This window comes from Pimephales promelas, chromosome 6 (assembly GCF_988280905.1).
Source record: "Pimephales promelas chromosome 6, fPimPro1.hap1.1, whole genome shotgun sequence".
Lineage (NCBI taxonomy): Eukaryota > Metazoa > Chordata > Actinopteri > Cypriniformes > Leuciscidae > Pimephales > Pimephales promelas.
The window spans coordinates 9,907,082-9,931,713 of record NC_142774.1 but is presented as its reverse complement, the minus strand read 5'-3'; the positions used below and the strand labels follow the sequence as shown (position 1 = coordinate 9,931,713).

Sequence of the window (24,632 nt, the reverse complement as noted above, 5' to 3'; positions counted from 1 at the left end):
CAAAATAGCTGGTGCCAAATCTTAGATATAATACTTCAAAGTTTGAAGCAAAACTACATTTCCATTGAGCTTAGCACCTTATTTTGCAATGCAGATTGCAGAAGTAAGCTATTTTCTGTGAATGTGCGCAAAATCTGTTTGTTAAGTCGGTACAGGTAAATATCTCCAATTTGAGGTCAAAAATACACAAAATATTAATACAACACAATATATGGCAATATAAGAAAATAATGCAAAGCAGCATAATGGACCATTTTTGTACAGCTAAAATAACTAGAAGTTGTGAGATCGGAGGTCTCGACAAGTTCAAGTTACAAACTACCCTTTATGTTAAAAATAAGGTAAATAAAACAGACATTTTGGCAACAAGTGACTGTCTTTATGATGAGTCACTGAATCAGTCATTCAACCGATTTGTTGAAAAAGACAAATTCATTCAGAAATAAAACACAACTACATTGACAATATTGTGAAGTATTCCATTGCCCCCCCCCCCCATAATATGTAGATTAATTAATAAATAAAAATGATTGAATTATATTATTTTATATATTATTTATATATAAATAAATAAATTTATATATATATATATATATATATATATATATATATATATATATATATATATATATATATATATATTATATATTATATAATTATATTATTTAATTATATATATATATATATATTTTTAAGTATATATTATTAAATTATAAACACATTAATATACAAGTTTAAAAATGCATAATAACTCTAAGAAAATTTGGCTGATGAGAAAACATTCATATATTTGTGAAGTCATGCAGAATTCTGCTGTCCCGACACTTACGCAGTGCTGGGGGAGGAACGTCGATCGGACACTTGGTACATTCCCCTGGATGGCCCAGAGATACTGGAATTTCTCTATGAGAGAAAGAGAGAGAAATCAATTCAGAGTGTGTGTATGAGAGAGAAAGATGCTCCAAAATTTCCCTGAACACATCTGAGAGACTGCAGGTCAACATCAGCAGGTATATATATATATATATAAATATATATATATAAGTAGACAAAGAGTTATAGGGTATAACACTAAGAGCAGCCTCAGAGAGACACAGTACATGGAAAAAAAAAACATGATATTTATGTCAGAACTTACATCTTTAGCATCACTATTCATGCTTTATGACTAGGTTTAGTCTGGGTCAACACTGATAATATGTTTCAAAACTCTCAAAACAACAAAAGTACAAAATAACAGCAGGTTGCTTTGCATTACTGATTACTCAATTTGCTAATTACTATTTTGTCATTTAGCTACTTCTATGCTAATAGGCTTGCCGTACACTAATTAATGGGCAATCCTCCTGGTGCAACCTCCGGTTTTGTGCCATGCTGAAAGACTCAACCAGGCCAAATAATTGGTGAAATTACACCAAACTGTTTCCTGACAATCATGCTAACCTGATCGTTTGTGTCAGTTTCACAAACCCACTGAAAGCCCTGTCAAAGGGTAATGCACATTTCTTGCTTTATAATTTTTAGAGAAAATATAGTCTAAAATAGTGTTCAGCCATTCTATGTAAATTAAACATTTTGGTAACACTTTACAAAAGGGTTCATTAAATAACATGAACTACCAACGAGCAAACCATTTGTTACAGTATTTATTAATCTTTGTTAATGTTAGTTAATAAAAATTCGTTCATTGTTTGCTAATGTTAGTTCACAGTGCATTGACTAATGTTAACCTCTGATTTTAATAACATATAAGTAAATGTTAAAATTAATATTTCTAAAATGAATAAATGCTGAAGTATTGTTCATTCCTAGTTCATTTTACCTAAGGTAGTTAATTAATGTAAACTAATGGACGCTGTTGTAAAGTGTTACCAACATTATAATAACAATTACATTTAAGGGCTTATTCACAATTGTAGGATCTAAAAAAGTGAAATATGCATTTTATAGTGAAAGCAGCCTGGCCTACATTGATTTCCCCGTTAAATTCTGAAAATAGTACTTCAGGTGTTTTAGGAAAAAAAGCGTTCTGCTCTAAAAAAAACATTGATCAACTACTAATGACTTTTATTCCTCAGACGTAGGTATTCCTCGTGCAGGAAATAGGAAAACTGTGCCTTTAAATAACTGCTCTAGCTGGTTAGGTGATACGCCAGAGGAAATATGGGCCAAGCAAGGTGCCATAGCACAGACAGGCCAAACAAACACACACTGGGCGCAGTGCCCGCAGAAATTGGGCTGAAAGGAAAAGCAGCACTATTGATTTCCCGAGCAATGCACAGAAAGGCTGGCTGGGATTGTGGGAAATGCTTGAGACAAGAACAACCTGCATCTTTTTCTTTCTTGCTTGCTTTCCTTCTGTCTTTTTCCTGTTGTCATAACCTTGCATGAGTACGCTCTAATTTAGGCCAAATGTCCTGAATCACAGCATGCATGCTCCTGAAACACTGCTCCCTTCTTCTGACATCACTGAGAGTACTTCCTCTCCAGATAGTAGGAGACTGGAAGGCTGTGGCTGGCATTTGGGAACACGGGCTGTGTGTGAACTCAAGCTAAGTCAACAGTACTGCATGCAATACAATATGAGTGAATGACAAATGTAGATTGCTGTTTCCATGGTGACAAAGGAGCACCCCAATTACTGTATGTCAGAGCAGGGTGAGGTGTTACGCCGCCTTCACACTGGCAGTTGAAATCAGCTCGGAAACGTCTCCGAAACGACCGGAAGTCATTCATTTCCTATGGAGATTCGCAGACCGCATGCGAATGGGTCCGATATATATAATTCACAATTTGCAATCAATATATTGATTTGAGTTTTTAACAGCTTTTTAGGATCAAATCATAATTCTAAGTAGATATGGAAACAGCTAGTGATTCAAAAAGATTGATTTCCATTGATAAAATGCCCAGTCACATCACAATATGCTTAAATGACTACAAATGAAGAGTTCAGATGCAAAAGCCTCTAAATGCCATTTGAAATTTTCTTCTTTAATGACGATTTTTTTAATCAAACTTGTACATTTAAGTTCAGTAATTTCACTTAAATAACAATTAATAGTTAATTATCATTGCCATTTAAGTGAAATCACTGAACTTAAATATACAAGTTTGATGAAAATTGTCATTAAAGAAGAAAATTTCAAATGGCATTTAGAGGCTTTTGCATCTGAACTCTTCAAATACAGATGTAATCTCTGATCGTTCCAATGCCAAGTTTTCTTTTGTCTCTTTCTCTCAGTTACCGTACCTGTCGTCCATTATGTTTGGATCCTTGCAGACTGCAGTGTCCCAGGCTGCCGTTGGGGGTGGTGGCACAGCTGCTGATAATCTGGAGCTGTTTTTCAGCACGGTCGGCCCGGTCCAACAGCTCCTCGATGAACTGCTGAAGACGCAGTTTAGCATTGGCTTCACGCGCAGCTGTTTCCTGCAGGAACTGATCGATCTGGGACACCTCTCTGAGTGAGGAGGAAATGAGAAAGAAATGTGTGAGAGTTACTATTAGAGAACTCAGTGATAGCTTGTCAGTTTGATCAATGTGTTAAGGAGTATTGAGTGTGTAACTAAATATATGGCGGATTAGTATGGCATATATATGCCCCTACCAACAGTGTTTCCTTCATATATTTATATTATGCTCATTTACAGGCTTGATTTTGTTTTTGGGGGTCTACCTGAATAGGTGTTCATGCCTAAACTAATTTATCACATATTTTACTTATTGCAGCACGTCTATTTCCAGTCTGTTAGTTACGCATGAAGCCCCTCATTCTGAAAAGCGCAATGTTCTCTGATTGGTCAGCTGGATCATTGTGTTGTGATTGGTCAACCACTTCGAATGCGTGTTTCAGAAATGTCAAGCCCTTTACCATAACTGCGGGTTTCAACAACTACTAACCAAACTCAAACAGGCCTCACCCCCTTTTTCTGCGTATGTCTTGGGTGATAATTATTTATTGAATAATTATTTAATAATTAAAACTCAAGACTACAATCGAGGTGTTTTTGGGAAGTTCAGAAACAGTGTGCACTGATATTGAGAATAACTCCCTTTGGAGTTTGACTTTGTGCTTAACTTTGTCGACATTTTAATACCCAAACAGCAACATTACACACTAAAGAAAGTTGCAAAATTAGAGCCAGACCGATATATCGGCAGACCGATATTATCGGCCGATATTAGGCATTTTCCAAACTATCGGTATCGGCAGTTATAATGGCCGATAAATGAATATTTCAAAAATAAAATAAAAACGGACGAAACACGCTTGAACCATGTCTGTATAGTTTGTCCACCAGAGGGCACTCTACACCGTTCCTGTTGGCAACACTCGTTGAGTTGGTCACGATACATACATTTCTTGAATAACAATTAAAAGAACATCCACATCAGTTCTCTTAACTCAAATAAGCATGACAAAATTTGTGACTATCATGTCCAGTTTAAAAAATAAACAAATAAATAAATAAAATATCGGCCGATATATCGGGATATCGGATTTTAAAACCCAAAAATATTTGTATCGGTATCGGCCTTCAAAATCCTTTATCGGTCGGGCTCTAGTAAAAATGCATAACAGGTCCTCTTTAAAGGACTAACAGGCCATCTAAATTTAAAGCGGTCACACCTTGGGAAATGGGAAGGGGGAATCTGATACCACCTTCTGCCTCTCATTTGTCCCTTTTCTCATACTTGTTTATCTCCTCCAGAATTCTGCAAATCCCTGGAGTGTGCGTACAGCCAATGAAAGCACGACAGCGGTTATCTCTGTGTAGGAAATGTCTCTGTACACATAAACACTGGCTTGCGCCTCTGTCGACACCATCACCTCAGCTATTCTAAGCTTCTCTCACACTCTTGCAGATCCTCACACAGTTGGACTTTTCATATTCATACGCCAACAAATCTTGAGTAGTTCATTAATATAGGTTGCAAACAACTTACGTCACAGGACAAAGGGAACATGCAATAGTTCCTGCGCTCAAGAAAGAAGGTTTAAATATCCAGGAAAATTAAAAGCGGCATTTCATAAAGCAGGAAAATGAATGTGCGTAAATGTGATCTCGCTGGCATTTATGTAATTGTGCAATCTCAAATGATCTTTTAAGTAAATAACAATGATAAAGATCAGGCTCTATTCAATTATCATGTCAGACAGACTGTAGTCTGCAGTGCAGCCTTTTTATAATTCATGGATCTGGTTTACATCACATTAGTATTATTGGTTCCAGTATGTTTCACTAGTGCAACAATTCATCAGCAAATCATCAGCAAACCAAGACTTGTGTCATGATCAGTAGTGAAAAATTCAGGGACAAAAAGGCACAGTGAAAGAAAAAAAAAGAGCAGAATTGAAATATGTTCTTTACTTCTTATTGTTTTTAACATTTACAAGGTTGTAAGAATTAAACTAAGCGATTTCTGAGAAACGCTGCTGAAAGTTGATCAGATCAAAACACCAAAACACAACAGTAGCCAATAAGAAGTAAGCTACCTACTGTATAAGATGACGTACTGACATAGCCGGTAGAAGCAATGTCAGCACTTCATCTTATACAGGTAGGCTCCTCCGGTAATAAATGACTTAATTTTCATTTTTGGGTGAACTATCCCTTAGAAGCAGAAGATATTTTGAAGTTAACCAAACAGTTGATGGACCCCATTGACTTCCATAGTATTTTTTTTTTTCATACTATGGAAGTAAATGGTCTTCAACTGTTTAGTTAACTTCAAAATATCTACTTTTGTGTTCAGCAGAAGAAAGAAATTCATACAGGGTTGGCACAACTTGAGGGTGAGTAAATGATGACAGAATTTTCTTTTTGGGTGAACTATCCCTTTAAAACGAATCTAAAAAGACAAAAGTTGTCAGACAAAAATTTTAAATGTAAAAATGTATAATCTAAAATCAATATTTTTATTCATAAATATGTCCTCAATGGTGTAATGGTGGATCTGACTTATTCTCGTAAACAAAGAATTTATTATTTTATATACGTATGCATGGGACGGGTAGGTCCATGGAAAAACTATAAGGTACAAAAAGTATTAGGCCATTGCGTTTCCACAACGCGTTTTCGTTCAGAGCCAGCGTGACGTAACTGAAAGCAGCAGAGGCGCTCATCACTGCTCCGGCAAGTTTCACAGTCAGTAATTCATACTATAACATTGTGTCAAGTTTCAGTTTGTTTGAAATAACAAAACAAAAAAAAAGCTAGGTGCTGGAGAGCACAATGCAAAATACAATTTCACCACTAGATGGGAGAAATTACTACATTGTCCCTTTTAAAAAAGGCAAAATGCCAGCAATATGTATAGGTTTAAAGAGAACACAAGTGACATAATCAAGCAAGCACAATTAAATAACCAAAGTAACACAATGTATTTTAGTATTTCTCCTGCAGTCTGCCTTCATTAAAACTCTCCTAGTGTGGCTTACAGTCTTGGAGCTGACTGAATCATTCTCACTGGGGAACATGAATACAAATTAAACCACCAGCCTAATAAGCTGATATCTAAATTACAAAATGTTACCAGCAAGGCATGCTGAGAGAGGCAGCCTGGCTTTCAGATTCACACTGTGGAAATTCTATGTCCGGCCGTTAGAAAGTGCTCTAGTTTATGGAAGCTTGTTTCCGCCACTGAATTTAAAATAAAATAAATAATTGTGACTTTTTATCTCACAATTGCGAGTTTATATCTCGCAATTCTGACTTTATTTCTCAGAATTGCGAGATAAAAAGTCAGAATTGCGTGATATAAAGTCGCAATTGCGAGTTATAAAGTCAGAATTGCGTGATATAAAGTCGCAATTGCGTGTTATCAGAATTGTGAGATATAAAGTCAGAATTGTGAGATATAAAGTCAGAATTCTAAGAAAAAAAAGACAGAATTGCGACTTTTTATCTCACAATTCTGACTTTTTTTCTCACAATTGCGAGTTTACATCTCACAATTCTGACTTCATAACACATAATTGCGAGTTTATATGTCGAAATTCTGACATCTTTTCTCAGAATTGTGAGATTTAAACTCGCAATTGCGAGTTATCAGGCCAAATCTAAAGGGAAAAAAAAGACTAACTTTTTTCCCCCTCAGAATAGTTTATAACTCGCAATTCTGACTTTATATCTCGCAATTGCAACTTTATATCACGCAATTCTGACTTTATATCACACAATTCTGACTTTTTTTCTCGCAATTCTGACTTTATAACTTGCAATTCTGACTTAATATGTCGCAATTGCGACTTTATATCACGCAATTCTGACTTTATATCTCGCAATTCTGACTTTCCATCTCGCAATTCAGAAATAATGTCAGAATTGCGAGAAGTAAACTCGCAATTGTGAGAAAAAAAGTCAGAAATTACCTTTTATATTTTTCATTCTATGGCAGAAACAAGCTTCCATACTAGTTTGCGTCTGCTATTGAACTAATATTTCTATAATATGCACAAACTTCTATGAACAAATAACAATTGAATAATATCTCAACTCGAGGTCATCCTCCTGGTAAGACAGAACTCAGTCTGAGTGAAACTGACAGAGTGTGTGATAACCTCTGTGCCGGGTTACTGCCACACAGCCCTTATCTAAAAGCAAAGGATTAAAACTGCTCTGATGTGATGTTGCCAGTGTTGTGCAAGATACAGTCCTTCCAGAAACCAGTTTTGCTTGGACTCCAACGGGGTAGTAGCCATTTCTAATGCCTGTTCAAAAGCATATGCTGTTCTCATGATGTGGCTAATCAAAAAAAAAATCCAGTTATGCATTTGTAGCAGTGGTTATCAGACAGCAGGGGATGTTTTTTTTTTTTTTTTTTTTTTTTTTTTTTTTATTGCTGAGAGTAAGTCTGCCTATCATTCAATATCAATTCCCCTATGGAGAAAATGCCTGGGACTTTTACTTCCAAAACCAAATGTTGCACTTTGGGGTCTGAGGGACCAGATTCTATGGTGGTGCTGCTCAACCGTGCAAGGCACCACTGCAGCTGGTATAGGTTCAGCTTGTATTCAAAGAATTCTAAAAAAGAAGGAATAGAATATTATTCAAAAGAAACCTTGATCTTTCAATGAATACAGACTGGTTTCTGGACTAGTTTCCATGGGAACAACTATTGGTTGGCTCTCGGATACAGTAGGTCTTTAGATAATAATGCTTTTGTATTGCTACAACAAAGAATGGATGAATAGTGCTCCAGGAGTTTTAAAGAACATTTTTACTCATAAAAAATCCATTCAGATTATATTCACATAAGGTGAGATGACTAATACAAGGTGTTATGGAATATTGGTTGCATAATACAGAATAAAATGAAATTAGTACAGATGCAATGAGTGAATATGAAAGTTGGGTCCCACTTTATATTAAGTGGCTTTAAATACTATGTACTTACATTGAAGTTACTACTTTGATACATTGGACTCATTGTGTACATACATGTTTTTACATTGTGAAATCAATATATTTTCTATATTGCATATTTAAAAAATGATATGATATAGTGTACAGTATGCAACATATTTGTTAAAGGAGTAGCTCACTTTAAAAAAAAAAAAAAAATGCTGATTATCCCCCCCTCCCATCATTCAAGATATCCACGTCATTCTTTCTTCATTCGAAAAGAAATTAAGGTTTTTGATGAAAACTTCAATGGGAACCAAACGGTTCAAGGTTTTATAAGCTTAAATGCTCGCATTGCTCTGTTCTGTGTTGCGCATTCGTGACTCTCCTGTTCAAACTCGTTTATCATCAAAATGAACTAATCTTTGTTCGTGTCATTTGATTGATTCAACAAACGAAATGACTCTGGAAAATATTCTTTCATTTTGATGAACGAGTTCGAACAGGAGAGTCACGAATGTGCATCACAGAACAGAGCAAGGCTTGATAAGATACTTATTCATCGTCTGGAATCGTTTTAAGCCCTCTGAACAGTTTGCAATTAGCACTGAAACTGTCTTTTGGACCTTGAACCATTTGGTTCCCATTGAAGTCCATTATATGGAGAAAAATCCTGGAATGTTTTCATCAAAAACGTTAATTTCTTTTCGACCGAAGAAAGAATGACATGGATATCTTGGATGACATGGGGGTGAGTAAATTACCAGCAAAAGGGTTTTTTTTAAAAGTGACCTACTCCTTTAACTACATTTGTAGGATGTGCAAAAATCATAATGTGTTTTAATAATAATAATAATAAAAACACCTATGAACTAGACAACTATTTAACTAGTCAGTTGTTGGACAAAGACATTTTAAATGTACAGTATAAGGCAAACAAATTAGCTAAAACAAGACTACTAGTTGACAGCAGGAACATCAGTTTTCAGAACTGAAGTAAATTCTCTACAACAAGCAATTTGAAAACATCCGTATTTTCTATTTACGTTTGCAATACGCCAAAAAAAAAAAAAAAAAAAAAAGCCTGATGGATGCAGGCAGGGCATCATAATCAAACAGATGATGTGGACTGGAAATAGGAGACATACATCTGACATTTCACATTCATCCACACTAATGCAGTGACAATTATTTCAAGTGCACTTAAAAATAGCTGTGAAGGGCTGATCAACATCTCACGGTATTCAGAATAGTAAATTATTGTGTAAGGCTGTAAGCAACACACGGTCCCCAGACAATATGAATGATAATTAGATACAAGAAACAGACAAAACAAGAGTGGTTAATGAGATGAAATTAGAGGAGGGTAAAAACAGGCTCTTGGAATGCTTGGAAGTATAAGATTATTAGCTTGCCTAAATTGGTTTAGATCACAGTGCACAGAGATATACATGCTATAGAGTAACTACAGGCTGACCCTCATGAAAGTGGCAGGTTTATTTTTTTTTACATTCTCCAAAATGCACAAAGACTAGATGACGCCAACAAGCTCACGTCCTCAAATTGTGCCCGTCCTGTAATTTTGAGATTGGTAGGACAGGATAGGTCACAGAGAAAGACAGAGATGGCAGAGAGAGAACATTAGCAAAGATTTGTATGCAGAGAGGTGATTATATGAGCCCTCTTATGAACAGAATACTAAATACACACACACACTTACACAGAGTATATCGATCCGTCATTCACACTGTGCCCTCTTTAAGATGGATACCATGGTAGGGCTGCAAGATTTGTAAGCAAAAAAAAATCTGAAAATAATTGCAAATGTGATTTAAAATGTGATTTTTTTTTTTTTTTTCAAAAAACAAAATTAAGCTTTAGGTATGCTGTGCCGGAGCAGCACGATTTGTCCAAAATGTTGTGATAAAATGATACTAATATTATTATTATTAGAAAATAATATAAAACAAAATAATGCAATTTATTGTAATATTTCACTGCAAAAAAACTATTTAAGATTTTTTTAAAAAATGTAACAATTTTGAAATATATTTCAGAAAAATAATATAATGAATTTTATTTTACGATTCAACTTTAAAATTAAAAAAGTTGCATGTTGCTTTCCCAAATGCATGTTATAAGTGCAGTGCTCTGGAACAAACCACGCATATATTTGACTAAATCACAGAAATGGTTTTATTTCGATTCATTGTGGCACCACATAGGGGCTCTGATTGCAACACAGGTGATGAATTAATCATAATCCACAAACCTACGTTTGCATTATAATGGCTGCCATGGACATTGGTTCTATGAATATTCGCATTTAAAACGGCTGAAAAGGACATTGTGACACAAATGAGCATCCAATGAATCCACACGATAAGCAAATAAAGAAAAAAAAGAAGAAGAAGAAACAGAGATCAGAAGGCGCTAACAAAATCGAGGTGACAGTGAGAGGGAAAAAAAGAGAGAATGGAAGAAGGGTATTGAGGGTCAAAAACAGAGAGGTGAGAGAGAAAAGAGAAATGAGGCCTCTTTCTTTCTACCTGCCAGCAGTGCGTGACTGGTGTCTCAAGAAAGCTCAAATCCACAGGCAGCTACAAATCAATCACAGCGGGTGTATATTTCAGATATAGTCCTGCTGAGAATATCCCACTCCACGTGAGTCTCTAAACTCAGACCACTCCACAAGCTCAATTGGCCCTCTCTTTTGGAAGTCTCCATTCAGTATATGAAGCAAAAATCATTTTGGGAGAAGTGATATTTCATTTGAATTGGGGAACGTTAAGACCCTTTGTGACCAATATGGCAAAGGAAAGTGTCATTTATACAGTAATTTTGTTCTTTACAACCAAGATACCAATAAAAAGCATTTACAGTTAATATTGTTATTATGTCATGCATGCTACACTGATACCTGAAAACTATAGCAACAGCAACTGTCAGTGTATGGCATTTTCTGTTTGTTTGTTTTTTTGTGAATAAGAAAATCCATCAAATGGGATTAAAAAGGCTTAGACATATACAACCTGCCTAAAATATTGAATTTGGTGGCTTCACACTACTTAGCAATAGCAGATCTAGGCAGGTGGAGCTGGAGGCTTTCAGAGGAACTCAGGGAAAGATGCACTGCAGGACTAGATTACAACAGACTATTTAAATGTTGAACAAGCAGTCTCATTGGCTGCAGGAACAGAAGAGACCAATGAGCTTGTTCCCCGCGGTAATGATGCAATTGCTAGCGCATTGCATGTATAGGACCTATCAGCCTGTGCTCTCTATGGTTTCATGACTGAATACAATATTTATCTGATGGACTCCATTTATCAGTTTCTCTTTGTGTTACTCCATTATGGCATTGAATGTTTACCATGGTAATGTATTTGTGAGTTTCAGAAGGAGCTGCTACAAAGGAATAGAGATGCCAAGTTGGTGGCAGTGCCATTATAACAGCAGAGGGGACTGGTGAAAGACACTGGCATTTAGAGGCAATGGCCCATCGGGTGCAGTTCAGTTTGCATCAGCTCTTAGACAGAGGCAATAAAAACATCTACAGACTACAGGAGCGCAAGCCTTCAGAAAACAGCATTAAATAGGCCATATGCTGATATTTCATTTGGAGTCTGGACTAATTCAAATTCAGTACTGATTGCAATTCACAACATTTGACAAATGATGCCTGGAACACCTGCAAAATACTGTAATACAAACCCTCGGGAAACACAAGAGAGAGAGGAAATAAATGCAAATGCAGCTGAATTGAATGAAGGAGCAAACATTGATCAAATAAATGCTACCTTGCTGGGGAAAAAAACTTATTTTAAAGACTTTTAAAAGGTACAATAGAAACTTTTAAATGGTAGTGTAGTGTTGTGCATTGTTACGTTGATATCCAGCTAAGCTATGCGAATGAACAAGTATTGTCTATGCCTAAAAAACACATTAAACTGAAACAGCCATGAACATGAAAAGTCTGCCAGAAAGCAGATTAAATCGGACTGGAGACATACTACCGCGAAGCTACAGTTGCTGGTTTGTTAACTTTCTTGCTCAATTGCCTTGTCTAAATAAGGCTAACCCGTGGAGCTGTCAAAAAAACAAAATCTAGCATTTCTTCTTTTGTGAAAGTCCTGCTTGCTCCACAAAGCAATTTCTGTTTGAGAACTCTTGAGTGAATCAAGCATTTGAGCAAAAATTTGGTCCCAGCAGTCAAGCACATTTCTCATTTTTCTTCTTTAAAGAATCAAAGCTACTTTTTTCTGAATGTAAGAGGTTGCGGTAACACTTTATAATAACTGCACGCTATTAATCATTAGTTAAGCATGAGTAAACCGTTAATTCATCATTTATAAAACATTAATAGACATTAATATGCAGTTTATAAATATAGCTATACATGCTTTTTTCTTGATTTAAAAGCATATCTATAATGCGTTTAATGATTGTATTTTCATACTTTGTTAATGATCAATTAATAATTTCTAAATGAAGTATAGCATTATTTACAAACCAGTTGTTTAAGAGTTGTCAGTCATTCATAAGATCACTTAAAAAGTGTAAGTAAATGTAGTAAATACAGGTAGTTACTAAGCATTTAGTAGTGGTCAGTTAACTATTTTTGTGAGCTAATCTAAAGTGAGGACTATTCATGCATTATAAAGCATTTATAAAGGCGATTTAAAGACTCGTCAATCTTCTAAACAGTAAAATGTAACAAACACAACGCAGTGATACAGAACATAGAAATATTTAACAGTCTTTAAAAATGCTTTACAAGGCATGACTAGTCCTCACTTTAGATGAGCTCACGAACATAGTTAACTGACCACTACTAAATGCTTTATAACTACCCAAATTAACCCTTAATTACAGCATTAATACATGTTAATAAAGCATTTATCAACACATTAAGTAACCATCAATATATGTTTGAATAATAAGATGTATGAATGTACATTTAAATAGTTTATTAATCATTTACTTAGTAATCGTATGAACCACTGAAAACTCTTAAATAACTGGTTCATAAAAAATGCAATTCTTCATTTAGAAATGACAAATTGATCATTAATAAAGGATGAAAATACAATTATTAAACAAATCATAGATATGCTTTTAAATCAAGAAGAAAGCATTTATAGCTGTATTTATGAACTGCTTATTAATGCTTTATGAATGATGAATTAATGGTTTACTCATGCTTAACTAATGATTATTAGCGTGTAGTTATTATAAAGTGTTACCGAGGTTGCTTATGAAACAAGACGGGACGGTTGTACTTGTAACTTACTGTTGTTTGTGTGAGAGCTCTTGCTCCTTATTGACCAGATCTTGCTTAAGGCTGGCCAGCATCTCCACCGACACGTCCACTTGCCGCGAAAGCTCTGTGGCCTTGTCCTCCAGGTCTTGTTTCTCTTGACAGAGCCTCTCACTCTCCAGCTTTGCCTTTTCCAGCTCCGAGCTTTTCCTCTCCAGCTCCGCCTGCAGACGGCCAACACGCGCCGAGATCTTTTGTTCCACCTCCTCCGACAACTTCTCGAGCCTCTCGTCCAGCTCGAGCCTCTCAAACGCTCGAGCCTTCAACCGAGCCAAGCCCTCCTCATAAGCCGCCTCCACCGCACTAGCCGCCACGTTAGCGGCTACTGCCACAGCATTGTTCCCTGTGGAGGTCAAGGTGTCGCCGGAGCTCATGGCTGTCTTCACAAGGATCTCGCCCAGGGGAAACTCTACATTGGGCAGGTAGCAAGCAGTAGACGTGGGGGCAAGACCAAGCTCTTCGCCCGAACAGGGCAACTCACGGTACGGAAAACGAGATTCGGCAGCGAGGGCTCCGTCGGCCACTAGGGGGAGCAGCGCAGCAGCGTCGCATACGCTGTTGGACTTCGACAGCACATACAGGGTCTCGTAGGTGTGGTTGTACTCCAGATGGGCGCGTAGAGAGGACAGACTTCGAAAGCGCTTGTGTTCCCCACAGCGAGGACAACGGTACGGCAGGTCCAAAGAGGCCATTCCACGCTCCCGTGGCTGCCACGATGGAGCAATCTGCTCACGCCACCAAGCGATGCCAAGAGCAAGCAGGGACAGCGGCCGGGCACCACAGAGGAACACTCATCTCAGATCCGCTGGGATTGCTAAAGGCTGAGCAAGGAACAGGGGGTCATCACACATGCTCCTCCTGAGTCACAAGTTCTTCAATTAGTTTAGTAAGGTCTTGACTGCTGCTGTCAGGCCTCTTTCTGGCACTTCCTCAGGGTCAAAACCTTTTGTTCTAGTAAAAGAGGGAAAAGGAACAACACAAAAAAAAAAAATTAACAAATATTACAAAAATGGTCGCAAAAATGTCTTTCTGATTTTGATATTAAGCAAACTCGGTGGGCACAGCACAGACATGGTTGCTACCTGACACATATAAAAAGCTGATGCCAGCTCTATGGAGGCACTAATTTATATTTGTGTATTGCAATTTACTGCAAAGATAGAATTACCAAGGGTTAAATTTAAATCTGTTCCTGAACTGGAAATCATTCCTTTTGTCAATTCTTAAAGGATTAGTTCACTTTTGAAAAAAACTTTTGCTGATAATTTACTCACCCCCATGTCATCCAAGATGTCCATGTCTTTCTTTCCTCAGTCGAAAAGAAATTAAGGTTTTTGATGAAAACATTCCAGGATTTTTCTCCTTATAATGGACTTCCATGGGAACCAGGCCAGAGTCAGAGAACAACCGAGGTGTTTACAAGTTGAACGCATAGGTTGAACGTGAAAACTAACTCAAACGCCGTTTACAAAAAAGGAATTAAAAGGTAAAACAACGATGTCGGATTCTGTACTTCCGGCTAGTTCGCCCGTGACCTTTTGAACGTAATTACGTATTACGTGACGTTGCAAACGTGCCTAACAGTATATTACAAGGCTAGCATTTGTCCTTAGAAAAGTTACATTTTTGGAATAAGCTTTGAAATAACCGATCGTTTCGCATGATAAGACCCTTATTCATCGTCTGGTGTCGTTTAAAAACATTTGAAGCTGCATCTGAAACTGTTAATAACTGTCGTTTGGACCTCGGTTGGACCTGGTTCCCATGGAAGTCCATTATAAGGAGAAAAATCCTGGAATGTTTTCATCAAAAACCTTAATTTCTTTTCGACTGAGGAAAGAAAGACATGGACATCTTGGATGACATGGGGGTGAGTAAATTATTAGCAAAGTTTTTTCAAAAGTGAACTAATCCTTTAACATCCTTAATTTCCACTACTCGGCATGCACGAAGTAGCAAAATGAACATTTGTGTACAGTGGTAAAATAAATACAGGACAATTTAAAGAATGAGTTGAGTAGTACATGATTTTAAGTTTTTCAATCTCTCAGAGTGGTTTCAGCCTTTAAGGAACTGAGAATTGACTCACATAGAGCTGATTTAGCTGAATATGCATTTATATGCACTAATGGAAATTAACATACTCTGTCCGAGGCCTCAATCAAGAAGAACTACGTGGTCATTACTCATTGATTGTTTGGCATTAAATCAAGGAATCGTCTCTTAACAACACTTAAATGGACAAGGAGGCACCTATTGTGTGAAATTAGTTGTAGTAGTAGTTCACGTGCCATGATAGTTCATCTAACTATTCCCAAAGAGACACTTCATCAATATAAGACAAGTCTAAATGTATAATGAATCCCCATTAGTGTTGCCCAGTCTTCTATAGACCATTTCACAAGATGTAAACAACAAGCACTTCCTGTTTCAGTTTGTAACTGTTTTCTTTATTTCACATGTAAAGAAAACATCTTGAAGATGTTTGTTTACCTTTTTGATTCAGTTTTAAATGTTCTGTTGGTTGTATTTTATTCCAGCTTTTATGTAGTGTTAAAAAACTGAAACAGGAAGTGCTTCTGGACCTGTGTTGTTTACATCTTGTGAAATGGTCTATAGCTGTTCCCTTTTCATTTCCCTGATATTGTAAACAAAGCAGATAACAATATGAAATGATGATGAGTACTTATTCTAACACACATGATCCTGAAATGAATTTCAGCCAAGGCTCCAGTGAATGAGAGTATTATATTAATTCATAGGGATTATATGAGCATAATTCCAAAAATTAATCCAAGATACTGAATCAAATAATCTGCCATGGCATGTCATGAGGAGTGCATTTAACAAGTAATATAATGGAGTACAATGGAAACTGCTAAACTGTCCAGAAATCTTGGCTCCGGATTTCTCATTTGTCTTCTTAATACAAATTCTTCATTAATTTTAAGCCTAGAACCAAACCAATCAACCAAGAGGTGGATTACAAAATATATTTGATTTAAAGTTAAAAAAGAAAATAGAAGTATTTAGAAATACACAAATGATTGAGCAGTCATTCATAACCAAAGGAAACGAATCAGCAATGATACGATATAAAACTTACCATTTAAAAGTCTGGGTCAGTAAGATTTTTTTTTTTTTTTTCAAAGAAATTAATACTTTTAATCTGCAAGGATGCATGAAATGACAGTAAATACGTTATCATTGTTACAAAAAAATCAGTATATTAGAATTATTCCTGATGGATCATGTGAAAGTAATGATGCTGAATGTTCAGTTTTGGTTCAGGAATGGATGAGCAGATGGACCGTTTAGAGATCAGAAGTTATAAATGGAAAAAAAAAAAAAACATTGTATTATGAATTTACATTAGACAAAACCCTACTGACAAATTATTTGAAATCACTAACCTGGTTTCCATTGCACAGGATGGTCTGTTATGATGGTTTTAGTCAGTTTGGGAAACCAAGTAAGACCAGTAAACCACTTTAGTTTACAACTAAGTGACAAGTGCATACTCCAGGGATTTAGTCTGAGGTAATAAAATGAGTGTGATTTTATAAGGAGTGACATTGAGCTGGGTTGACTGAACTACTGTATATTTCATTGTAGAAAATGTGAGAGGAGGAAAACAAACCTGACAACATGCTTAAACAATCATGTCAAAAGTAAACCTAGACCACATCTGCTGTCCTTGGCTAATCAAATCACGTTTGGCTACCTTATCCCATGGGGTACAAAACCTGGGCTCTTGCCCTGAGGGTGCTTGCTGATATAAGGACATCATCATTACAGCATCTATTGTGACACACATTTTAAAGTGCATAAATATATGAGAATCCTCAATCTGGGCAATCAGATTCATTATGTGGATGTCTTCATATGTCATTCTGTCAGGAGTGCTCATCATTATAGGTAAATTGTATTTTTTTTCTGTCCCTATTGTGCCACAAATGAATTCTGTATGGGTTTGTCTCTCTCTATAACCTCCTTCCTCCTTTAGCTGAGGAGACAAAGAAAACATTTTCATTGCTAAGGGGGCTTGAAGACTCTCGTCTCAGATCTGTAATGGGATAACAAAATACTTTTGATTAAGGCCTCCTTAGCAAGCATTAGCAGCAAAAACATAACTAAAACCATTAAAGGGCTCTTTTAACAGCAGCCATTTATGACTGAGATATAGCCTGGTGCTATAAATGAGCGGCTATATCACGGTCAACATTCTTGCAATCAGCTCTGACCTTGATGACGGAGAGCCGTTTGAATCTTCCAGACAAACTGCTGCTTTCAAGATGGAGGTTCATAGTTGCCACGGATACAAGCTCAGAATGTGAAGCACAGTAATAAATGGATACAAACAAGCCAGCCGGTAATGATGAAACCTCAGAGAGAGGCAACAAGGAAAGAAGGATGGGGTGAATAAGTCAAAGAATGCAGGACGAATGCTGGAATGGACTGAGAAGAGCGTAAATGACGGCGGATTAGTTTGTGTGGACATGGGCGGATGCAGAGACCTCCAAGAGATTGTGTTCCAATCATTGAACTAATGAGAAAATTGTGAATTAATAAATGCAGATTATGGCATATATATTTGTTACCATATTGGTTATTGGCTGATATTAGTATTTTTTTTTTAAATGTATTATTTTACATTTAATTCTTTATTTTCATATTTAGATTGCATTTACCGTCATCTAACGCTCACTTACGGTATGGTATGTTCAAACGCAAAAGGGGAAAAATTAGTCCTGGTTCAATTAGCGTTCACATTGACATTCTTAACACTGAACATGATTTCCATTAACGAGAGTAGATGTTAAAACTTAAAGATTTTTAATAATAAAACATTAATAAATGCTTTTATGATGTATATTTTGCCACGAAAGAATGCTGTGTGCTGGGTCAAATGCGCTCCTTGTAGTTTGTTCATGTTCCCGCTTAATGTTACACTTTGGCTGTGTCCATAGGATACTATTTTGAAGGGACAGCCATTTGTAGTGGCGTGCACTCATTCAATCCCACAATGCACTGCAATAACGAGTTTACAACCGATGTGAGCTCGGCAGCTACTCAGAATGCACTGTGAATACCCAGAATGCACTTCAATGTAGCTACAGCATAATATCATACAAGTATAAATTCATTTTTAATTGGTTATTATTTAATTTTTATTATTAATTAAATGATTTAATTGTTGTTTATAGATAGTTTCCATGACAGTGTTCAAGATAAATCTTTTCATTACTAAAGGAGCTGCCAGTTTGCGAAGTTTCAAATGATTATAACCAGCAAGCACAACCCATGCAATAGCTGCAGCGAATTCACTCACTCGTTTTAATTCACTCCTTCAAGTGAACTGTATTAGTGGAGTAATTTAGGGAATAATGAATGGACACAGCCTTTTTCTTTCAACAAATAAAAAGCCACACCCATTACAAATCTAAATCTCATTGGATCTCTTTCTCATGTTTAATGAACACAAGCACATGGACTGGAAGCGATTGAAGGAAAACCATAAAAAGCATGGCATCTAACGCATCATGGACATCGTGAAATTACGTATAAATAACACAACCTTATTTTTAGTGTTCTGATTGACTGCGATTATGTTTAAAACTTAATTTGTGAATGGAAAAAAAAAAATTGCTCGTTGCATTGTGACAGAGTTTTAGCATTTAACTATAAAGGTTAATGCAAATCACATGTGTCCACGTCACTGGGCATTATTATATCAGGATGTGAGCAATGTTCTCTGTATTTTTATGCCATCAGTGCATTACATAATTTTCAGGATGACATCGTTGAATTCTAGTCATGGAAAGAGACTTTGTACAAGCCGAATGCTGTCATTTCATCCGTTGAGCCAACACTATGACATTTATTTATTTATTTATTTGCTTTTTATATCTAGGAAAATAAACTGAACAGTCATATTATTGTAAGCCAAACAAATACTACAATATTACTTATTATTCGGCCAAAACACACACATATATATATATATATATATATATATATATATTATACTGTATATTATATATATATTGTATATATTATATTGAATATATTCAATATATATTATATTGAACAGACAAATGTAGCTCTATAACAGAATTCATTGTAAAGCATTATCTGTTGTGAAGGGTCATTTCACTATGGGTTGTTGTAGCGCTTTACTTTCAACTTTAAAGGAAGTACCGTGTGTATTAATGGGTATAGAAAGAGTAACATAATCTCTCTTTTTTTTTTTTTGTTATGAGAAAAAAACATTCGTCCACACAATCATGCTGACTCGAAGCACAAACAAAACAATGTTCTTCCGCAAAATGCATGCAGTTTAGTTTATTAAGCGCAAGAGCTGTGTTTCTTTAGCTTTTTCTGCCATTCCTCACTGTGAAGGTAAGGAAGGGAACGTGCCCCACCTGTCCCCATGCATTCGCCCCAACAAAATGTTAATAAACTAGGCTTTAAGTTAAAATGCATTTTATTATCATGACATTTTAAAAACATAAACATGACAGTAGATACAAATAATAATGCAATTGTGTTTGTATTTTGCCACTGATAACATCAAATTCAAAAAAGGAGAAAATAAAAGTGTGGACTAGTTGCGCTTTACTATTTTGTCACTTAGCAAACTGCATGCAAAAAGAACAAACAAAACTGAAAAAGAATAATAACAATCTCAGGGCTTTTCCTAGCTCAAAACGAGGCGTAGGTGGTAAAATCCTAATAATGCACATATTTTCTATTTTTATAATAATAATTGTATTTGGTATTTTTCTAAGACTATCATATAAGCTACTGAGTTACCGACAGTATTGTGTGTCTGGTGTGGACCTCTGCACCCCTAGGGGGGTCCGGGGGCATGCTCCTCCGTAAGAAAAGTTTACTTTTTAAAGATAAATTCATAAATCTGGTGCACGTTGAAAGTTCAAAATGAAGTGATTAACTAATTTAGTGTCTGCAATGAGCCTGTTTTGTAGTAGGCTAAATCTCCAGAGCCAGAGACAGAGAGCGCTCACTTCTTGACATCACAACTATTCAGTGTTTTCAACCACATAATGTTAATAGGTTTCAGACATTTAAATTCACATAAGTAAGTTACTAAAAAAAGCAATACATTTATAGTTTGTCAAATACACACTTATGTCTATGGAAGCGGAAATAATAATTATTATTTCCATTGTAATTAGACGACACACATTATTCATATCAAATTCACGTTGCATTCACGTTGCACTCCCAGTTCACCGGCCACTTACTTTCATGTATTTCGTGAGAAGTGGATGTATTGACGTTTGTTAAATCCAACAAATCCGATTCTCTAAAACGCGGCATAAACTAACGCCCATCACGTATAGCTCAACTAAGGCGTTTAAACAACAAAACATATCTACTTGTATAGCGGGTACCTCTAAAAAAAAATTAGCGTCCGAAATTTTTGCACGTTAACAAATAAATACTTCCTCACGTTATGTCAATCACGTTTGCACACTGCCTTCATAAAAAACAAGCGAATCGGGTTTGATTTTCTGCGTTTTTCACATCCGTAGCAACGAATATGAAAAAGCGCATACGAAAATTTCGGACTCAGTGTGCAATGGCCTTAAATCAGAAGTAAACCGGCTGTCAATGTATAGGCTTGGGGTCACTGTAGGCATATAACATGAAGGAGCATAGCCAGAAGAGCCAGATAGAATAGCAGCAGAATGCTTGGATGATTCTAGAAGCTGCCTCAACTAAACTGAAGACAGTGAAGGCCAAGGCTGCTCAGGATGGCCAATTCCAAAAGTTGAAGCCCTACAGGCGAAAGATTCGTCTGGCTCCTATCGATCCATGGGATTTCACTGAGCCAATTATCCCTCATTATCCACAGCTCATCACATGCCACTAGTCAGGGAAGACATCCCAATAAAGCACTAAAGGCCCTCTCACACTTGCATTACTGTATCACTAGCTGATGCAGACCAATCGATGACCCAATGTTATTTTCCATACAGGTTAACAAACATTCACATCCACTGAGTGCATTGTTTGCTGTGGTTCAGTTGTAAGGAAATAAACAACACATTATAATTGTGCTAACAGACGCAATTAACAAACATAACCGCTGCATTATCTTGCCTCTTGTGTGTTTCCCATTTCGATATTTGAGTTTAATCACCATCAGTATAGCCTGTGGTCAATCCTCTGTGCACTTTAAACACATTTACACTGCTCTCTGAAGCACCCTGAAAAGAATAGTGGTGGGATTTACTTCAAGAACGATGTTCACTCGTAAAGAAATGACAAAGAAATGAGAGTAAGACATTGAATTAAACATGAAATATTGAAGTAGACTGAATGGAATATTTTCTTGTACAACATAATCAACATAAGAACATTTTTACAGTGTAGATTTGGTCGATTTTTACTGTTGTCACACCAAACTGGGATTACAGTTTGTGCAGCTCTGCTTAATAACAATAATTATCCCATAATGTTTTTCACCAACCGAATTGATTCAATTGATTCAATGTCAGGTCAATCATAGCTAAAGCGGCAGAAATAAAATACTTTCAAGACACTGTTTACTATTCATTTACAATGATATGAATATGGATTGTGCATTAAATGCAGTGTAACCGGAGTCTGAAAGTTTTGTGATCTGATCTCTGATTGAAATGACCCACATGGCATTTACTGTAAGAGTTCATGCATCTTCAATTCTTGATTAATGTGCAATTTAAAAGCACCCAAAGTCACTTTAGATAAGTCTATCAAATCAGCAAATGCAATGTATAACCAAAGATTTAATAGTATGTGATATTAAAATGTGTCATTTTTTATGTTGCTAAACACATTTTTTACATACAGGATGATATCTGACCAAATAGCTCCCAAAAACCCAGTCAAAAACTCTACTTCCAACAACCAAAAATGACAGAAATCAGGTCTTATAATGCTGATATTTTTAGATTTGTTTTGTTCATTTTAAAAAGCAACTTGTCACACATTTCCCCTGACAGAACACATGAAATCTGAGAAAATGTGACTCCATACAAGAAGTAAACAAACCAGTATTGGGTATGCTTGAGATCAATAGTAGATCAGACACAGGGGACCACCAATGACTGAAGCAGCAAAAAATACTATGTCTCGTTGTCATTTTCCATTAACTCTTCTTAATATCATGGAGTGCTAAAAGAGAGGCAGCATTGACAAGCATGGACTTCTTTACAATAAGGGAAATTACATCTACACTGGCTGGCGCAGTCTCACTCAATGTTTTGTTTAATCAATCATCAAATAAGTCCAATTAAACTGCAGTTTGAAACTAACAATCAGACAGATTATTATTTAGACAAAGATTTTTTTTTTTTTTTTAAAAGCTCTTTTTAACCAATAACTGATCATTTCTTGAGATTTCTCTTACACCATTTAACAGGAAATGAGTATTTACAGTAACAGTGTCTTTTTATATTTTTGTTTACATAATTAATAAACTTTTTTCAACCATGCATTTCCAAGTGACAATATAGAACAAACACAGAAATAGATTTGCATTAAGTGTTGCAAATTATGTTTTAATGTAGTCTAGCAAATAATTAATAATTAATCAAATTTAATATTTAGTTATAACTTTAGTATGACTTTGATTTTAGTTGAAAATGGAAGGCGTCAAAAAACCTTTTTGATTTTTTTTTTTTTTTCAGCTTAGGTCTACTCATAGCTGTTTTAAACCATAAAATGAAACATTCAGTTAGATGACGCCGTAGGATCGCGTCATGTAAGTGACGCTAAAGGGCGCCTAAAACGTCAAATATTGAAGCATGGTCAAAGGTGACGCCTTGGGGTGAGAATGCGTTGAAACAGCAGCCGTCAGTGTATTTAAGGGAAATGTATTTTATCAAAACAAAAGTAAAGGTAATTGTAAACAGCAATCATCATGATTCACGATTACCTACAGTAAAACTACAACAAAAAAAAAAAAAAAAAGTGTTGTTAAAGTGTTATAAGTAAACTGGAATCCTCCAGAAATTAAAAGGACAAATGATGGCCATGTTTACGTAGGCATCTGAAAAAGCTGCCTAGGTAGGCAGCTCACTAGGTTTTGAAACACAAACTGTTATTTCTCAGGGGATCTCTCTCTAAATAATCAGGATTGTTCTCCGTGTCATTGACAGCTGATTCGGTCGTGGGCAAAATGTCATATATAAGATAAGGGTGGAGGCACTAAATAATCAGAGATGGAGCTCATGTTCTCATTCTCTCGGGTAGATGTGAGAAATGATACCGCATTCGGCTCTCTTTTCAAAGCCGTGGAGATGCCACATTTTATGAGACCAATAATAATAATGCCCAACGCAATTAATAGACGCAAAGGCATATATCTGGAGGTATGTTACCTCGCTGCAAATTCGTGCCCGACGGTGCAACCACGTTTCAACAGATTTTCACCATTTTTCTCCAATAACGTAGGCGAGTCTCGGTCCAAATCCGTCTCCTCGCGCCCTTTACATGACTGCCGCTTGCTAATATCAACAATACCGATGTCTAAAAACACACCGTTCCCATTGTCACCATCCAAAACATGTTACATGTGTCAGAAAGTGTGCCTCTCACCTCGCAGATCTGTGCCCATTTTCCGCCCGTGCCCAGCAGCCGCCGCTCCAGCAGGATGACGTCACGAGCGCCACTCTCTGCAGCAGAACAGAAGACAAGCGCGAACACGCGTCGCGTAGCGCAGGGAACTCATCAAAAGGGGCGTGTGTGACGCGTCGCTCACCGCAAAGAACAGAACGCATGCCCTACTTGTCCTGCCTAGAGTCGGGTTTTAGTTGACTGTGATTCAGCTTTTTTTTTTTTTTTTTTTTTTGCTTTTTTTTGTAGCTGTGTAGGCTACTGAAAATAAAAAAGCCTTCATTGTGAATTGTTTTACCAGGCTGATGATGGAGGTGCACCACACAGTGTTGCT

The 24,632-nt window shown here is 36.4% G+C and overlaps 1 protein-coding gene across 1 annotated transcript in view; it reads right to left on the bottom strand.

The window, feature by feature from the left end:
* The window catches only part of fbxo41 (F-box protein 41), a 48,118-nt gene extending 23,717 nt beyond the window's left edge, over positions 1–24,401 (bottom strand). Inside the window, exons 1-4 of the mRNA XM_039689140.2 lie at positions 24,281–24,401; positions 13,643–14,620; positions 3,254–3,461; positions 830–903 (exon numbers count right to left, since the gene is read on the bottom strand). Coding sequence (XP_039545074.2) covers positions 830–903; positions 3,254–3,461; positions 13,643–14,361 — 1,001 coding nt within the window. The 5' untranslated portion in view covers positions 14,362–14,620; positions 24,281–24,401. The remainder of the gene's footprint in view (positions 1–829; positions 904–3,253; positions 3,462–13,642; positions 14,621–24,280) is intronic.
* Between the last annotated feature and the right edge of the window lie 231 nt (positions 24,402–24,632).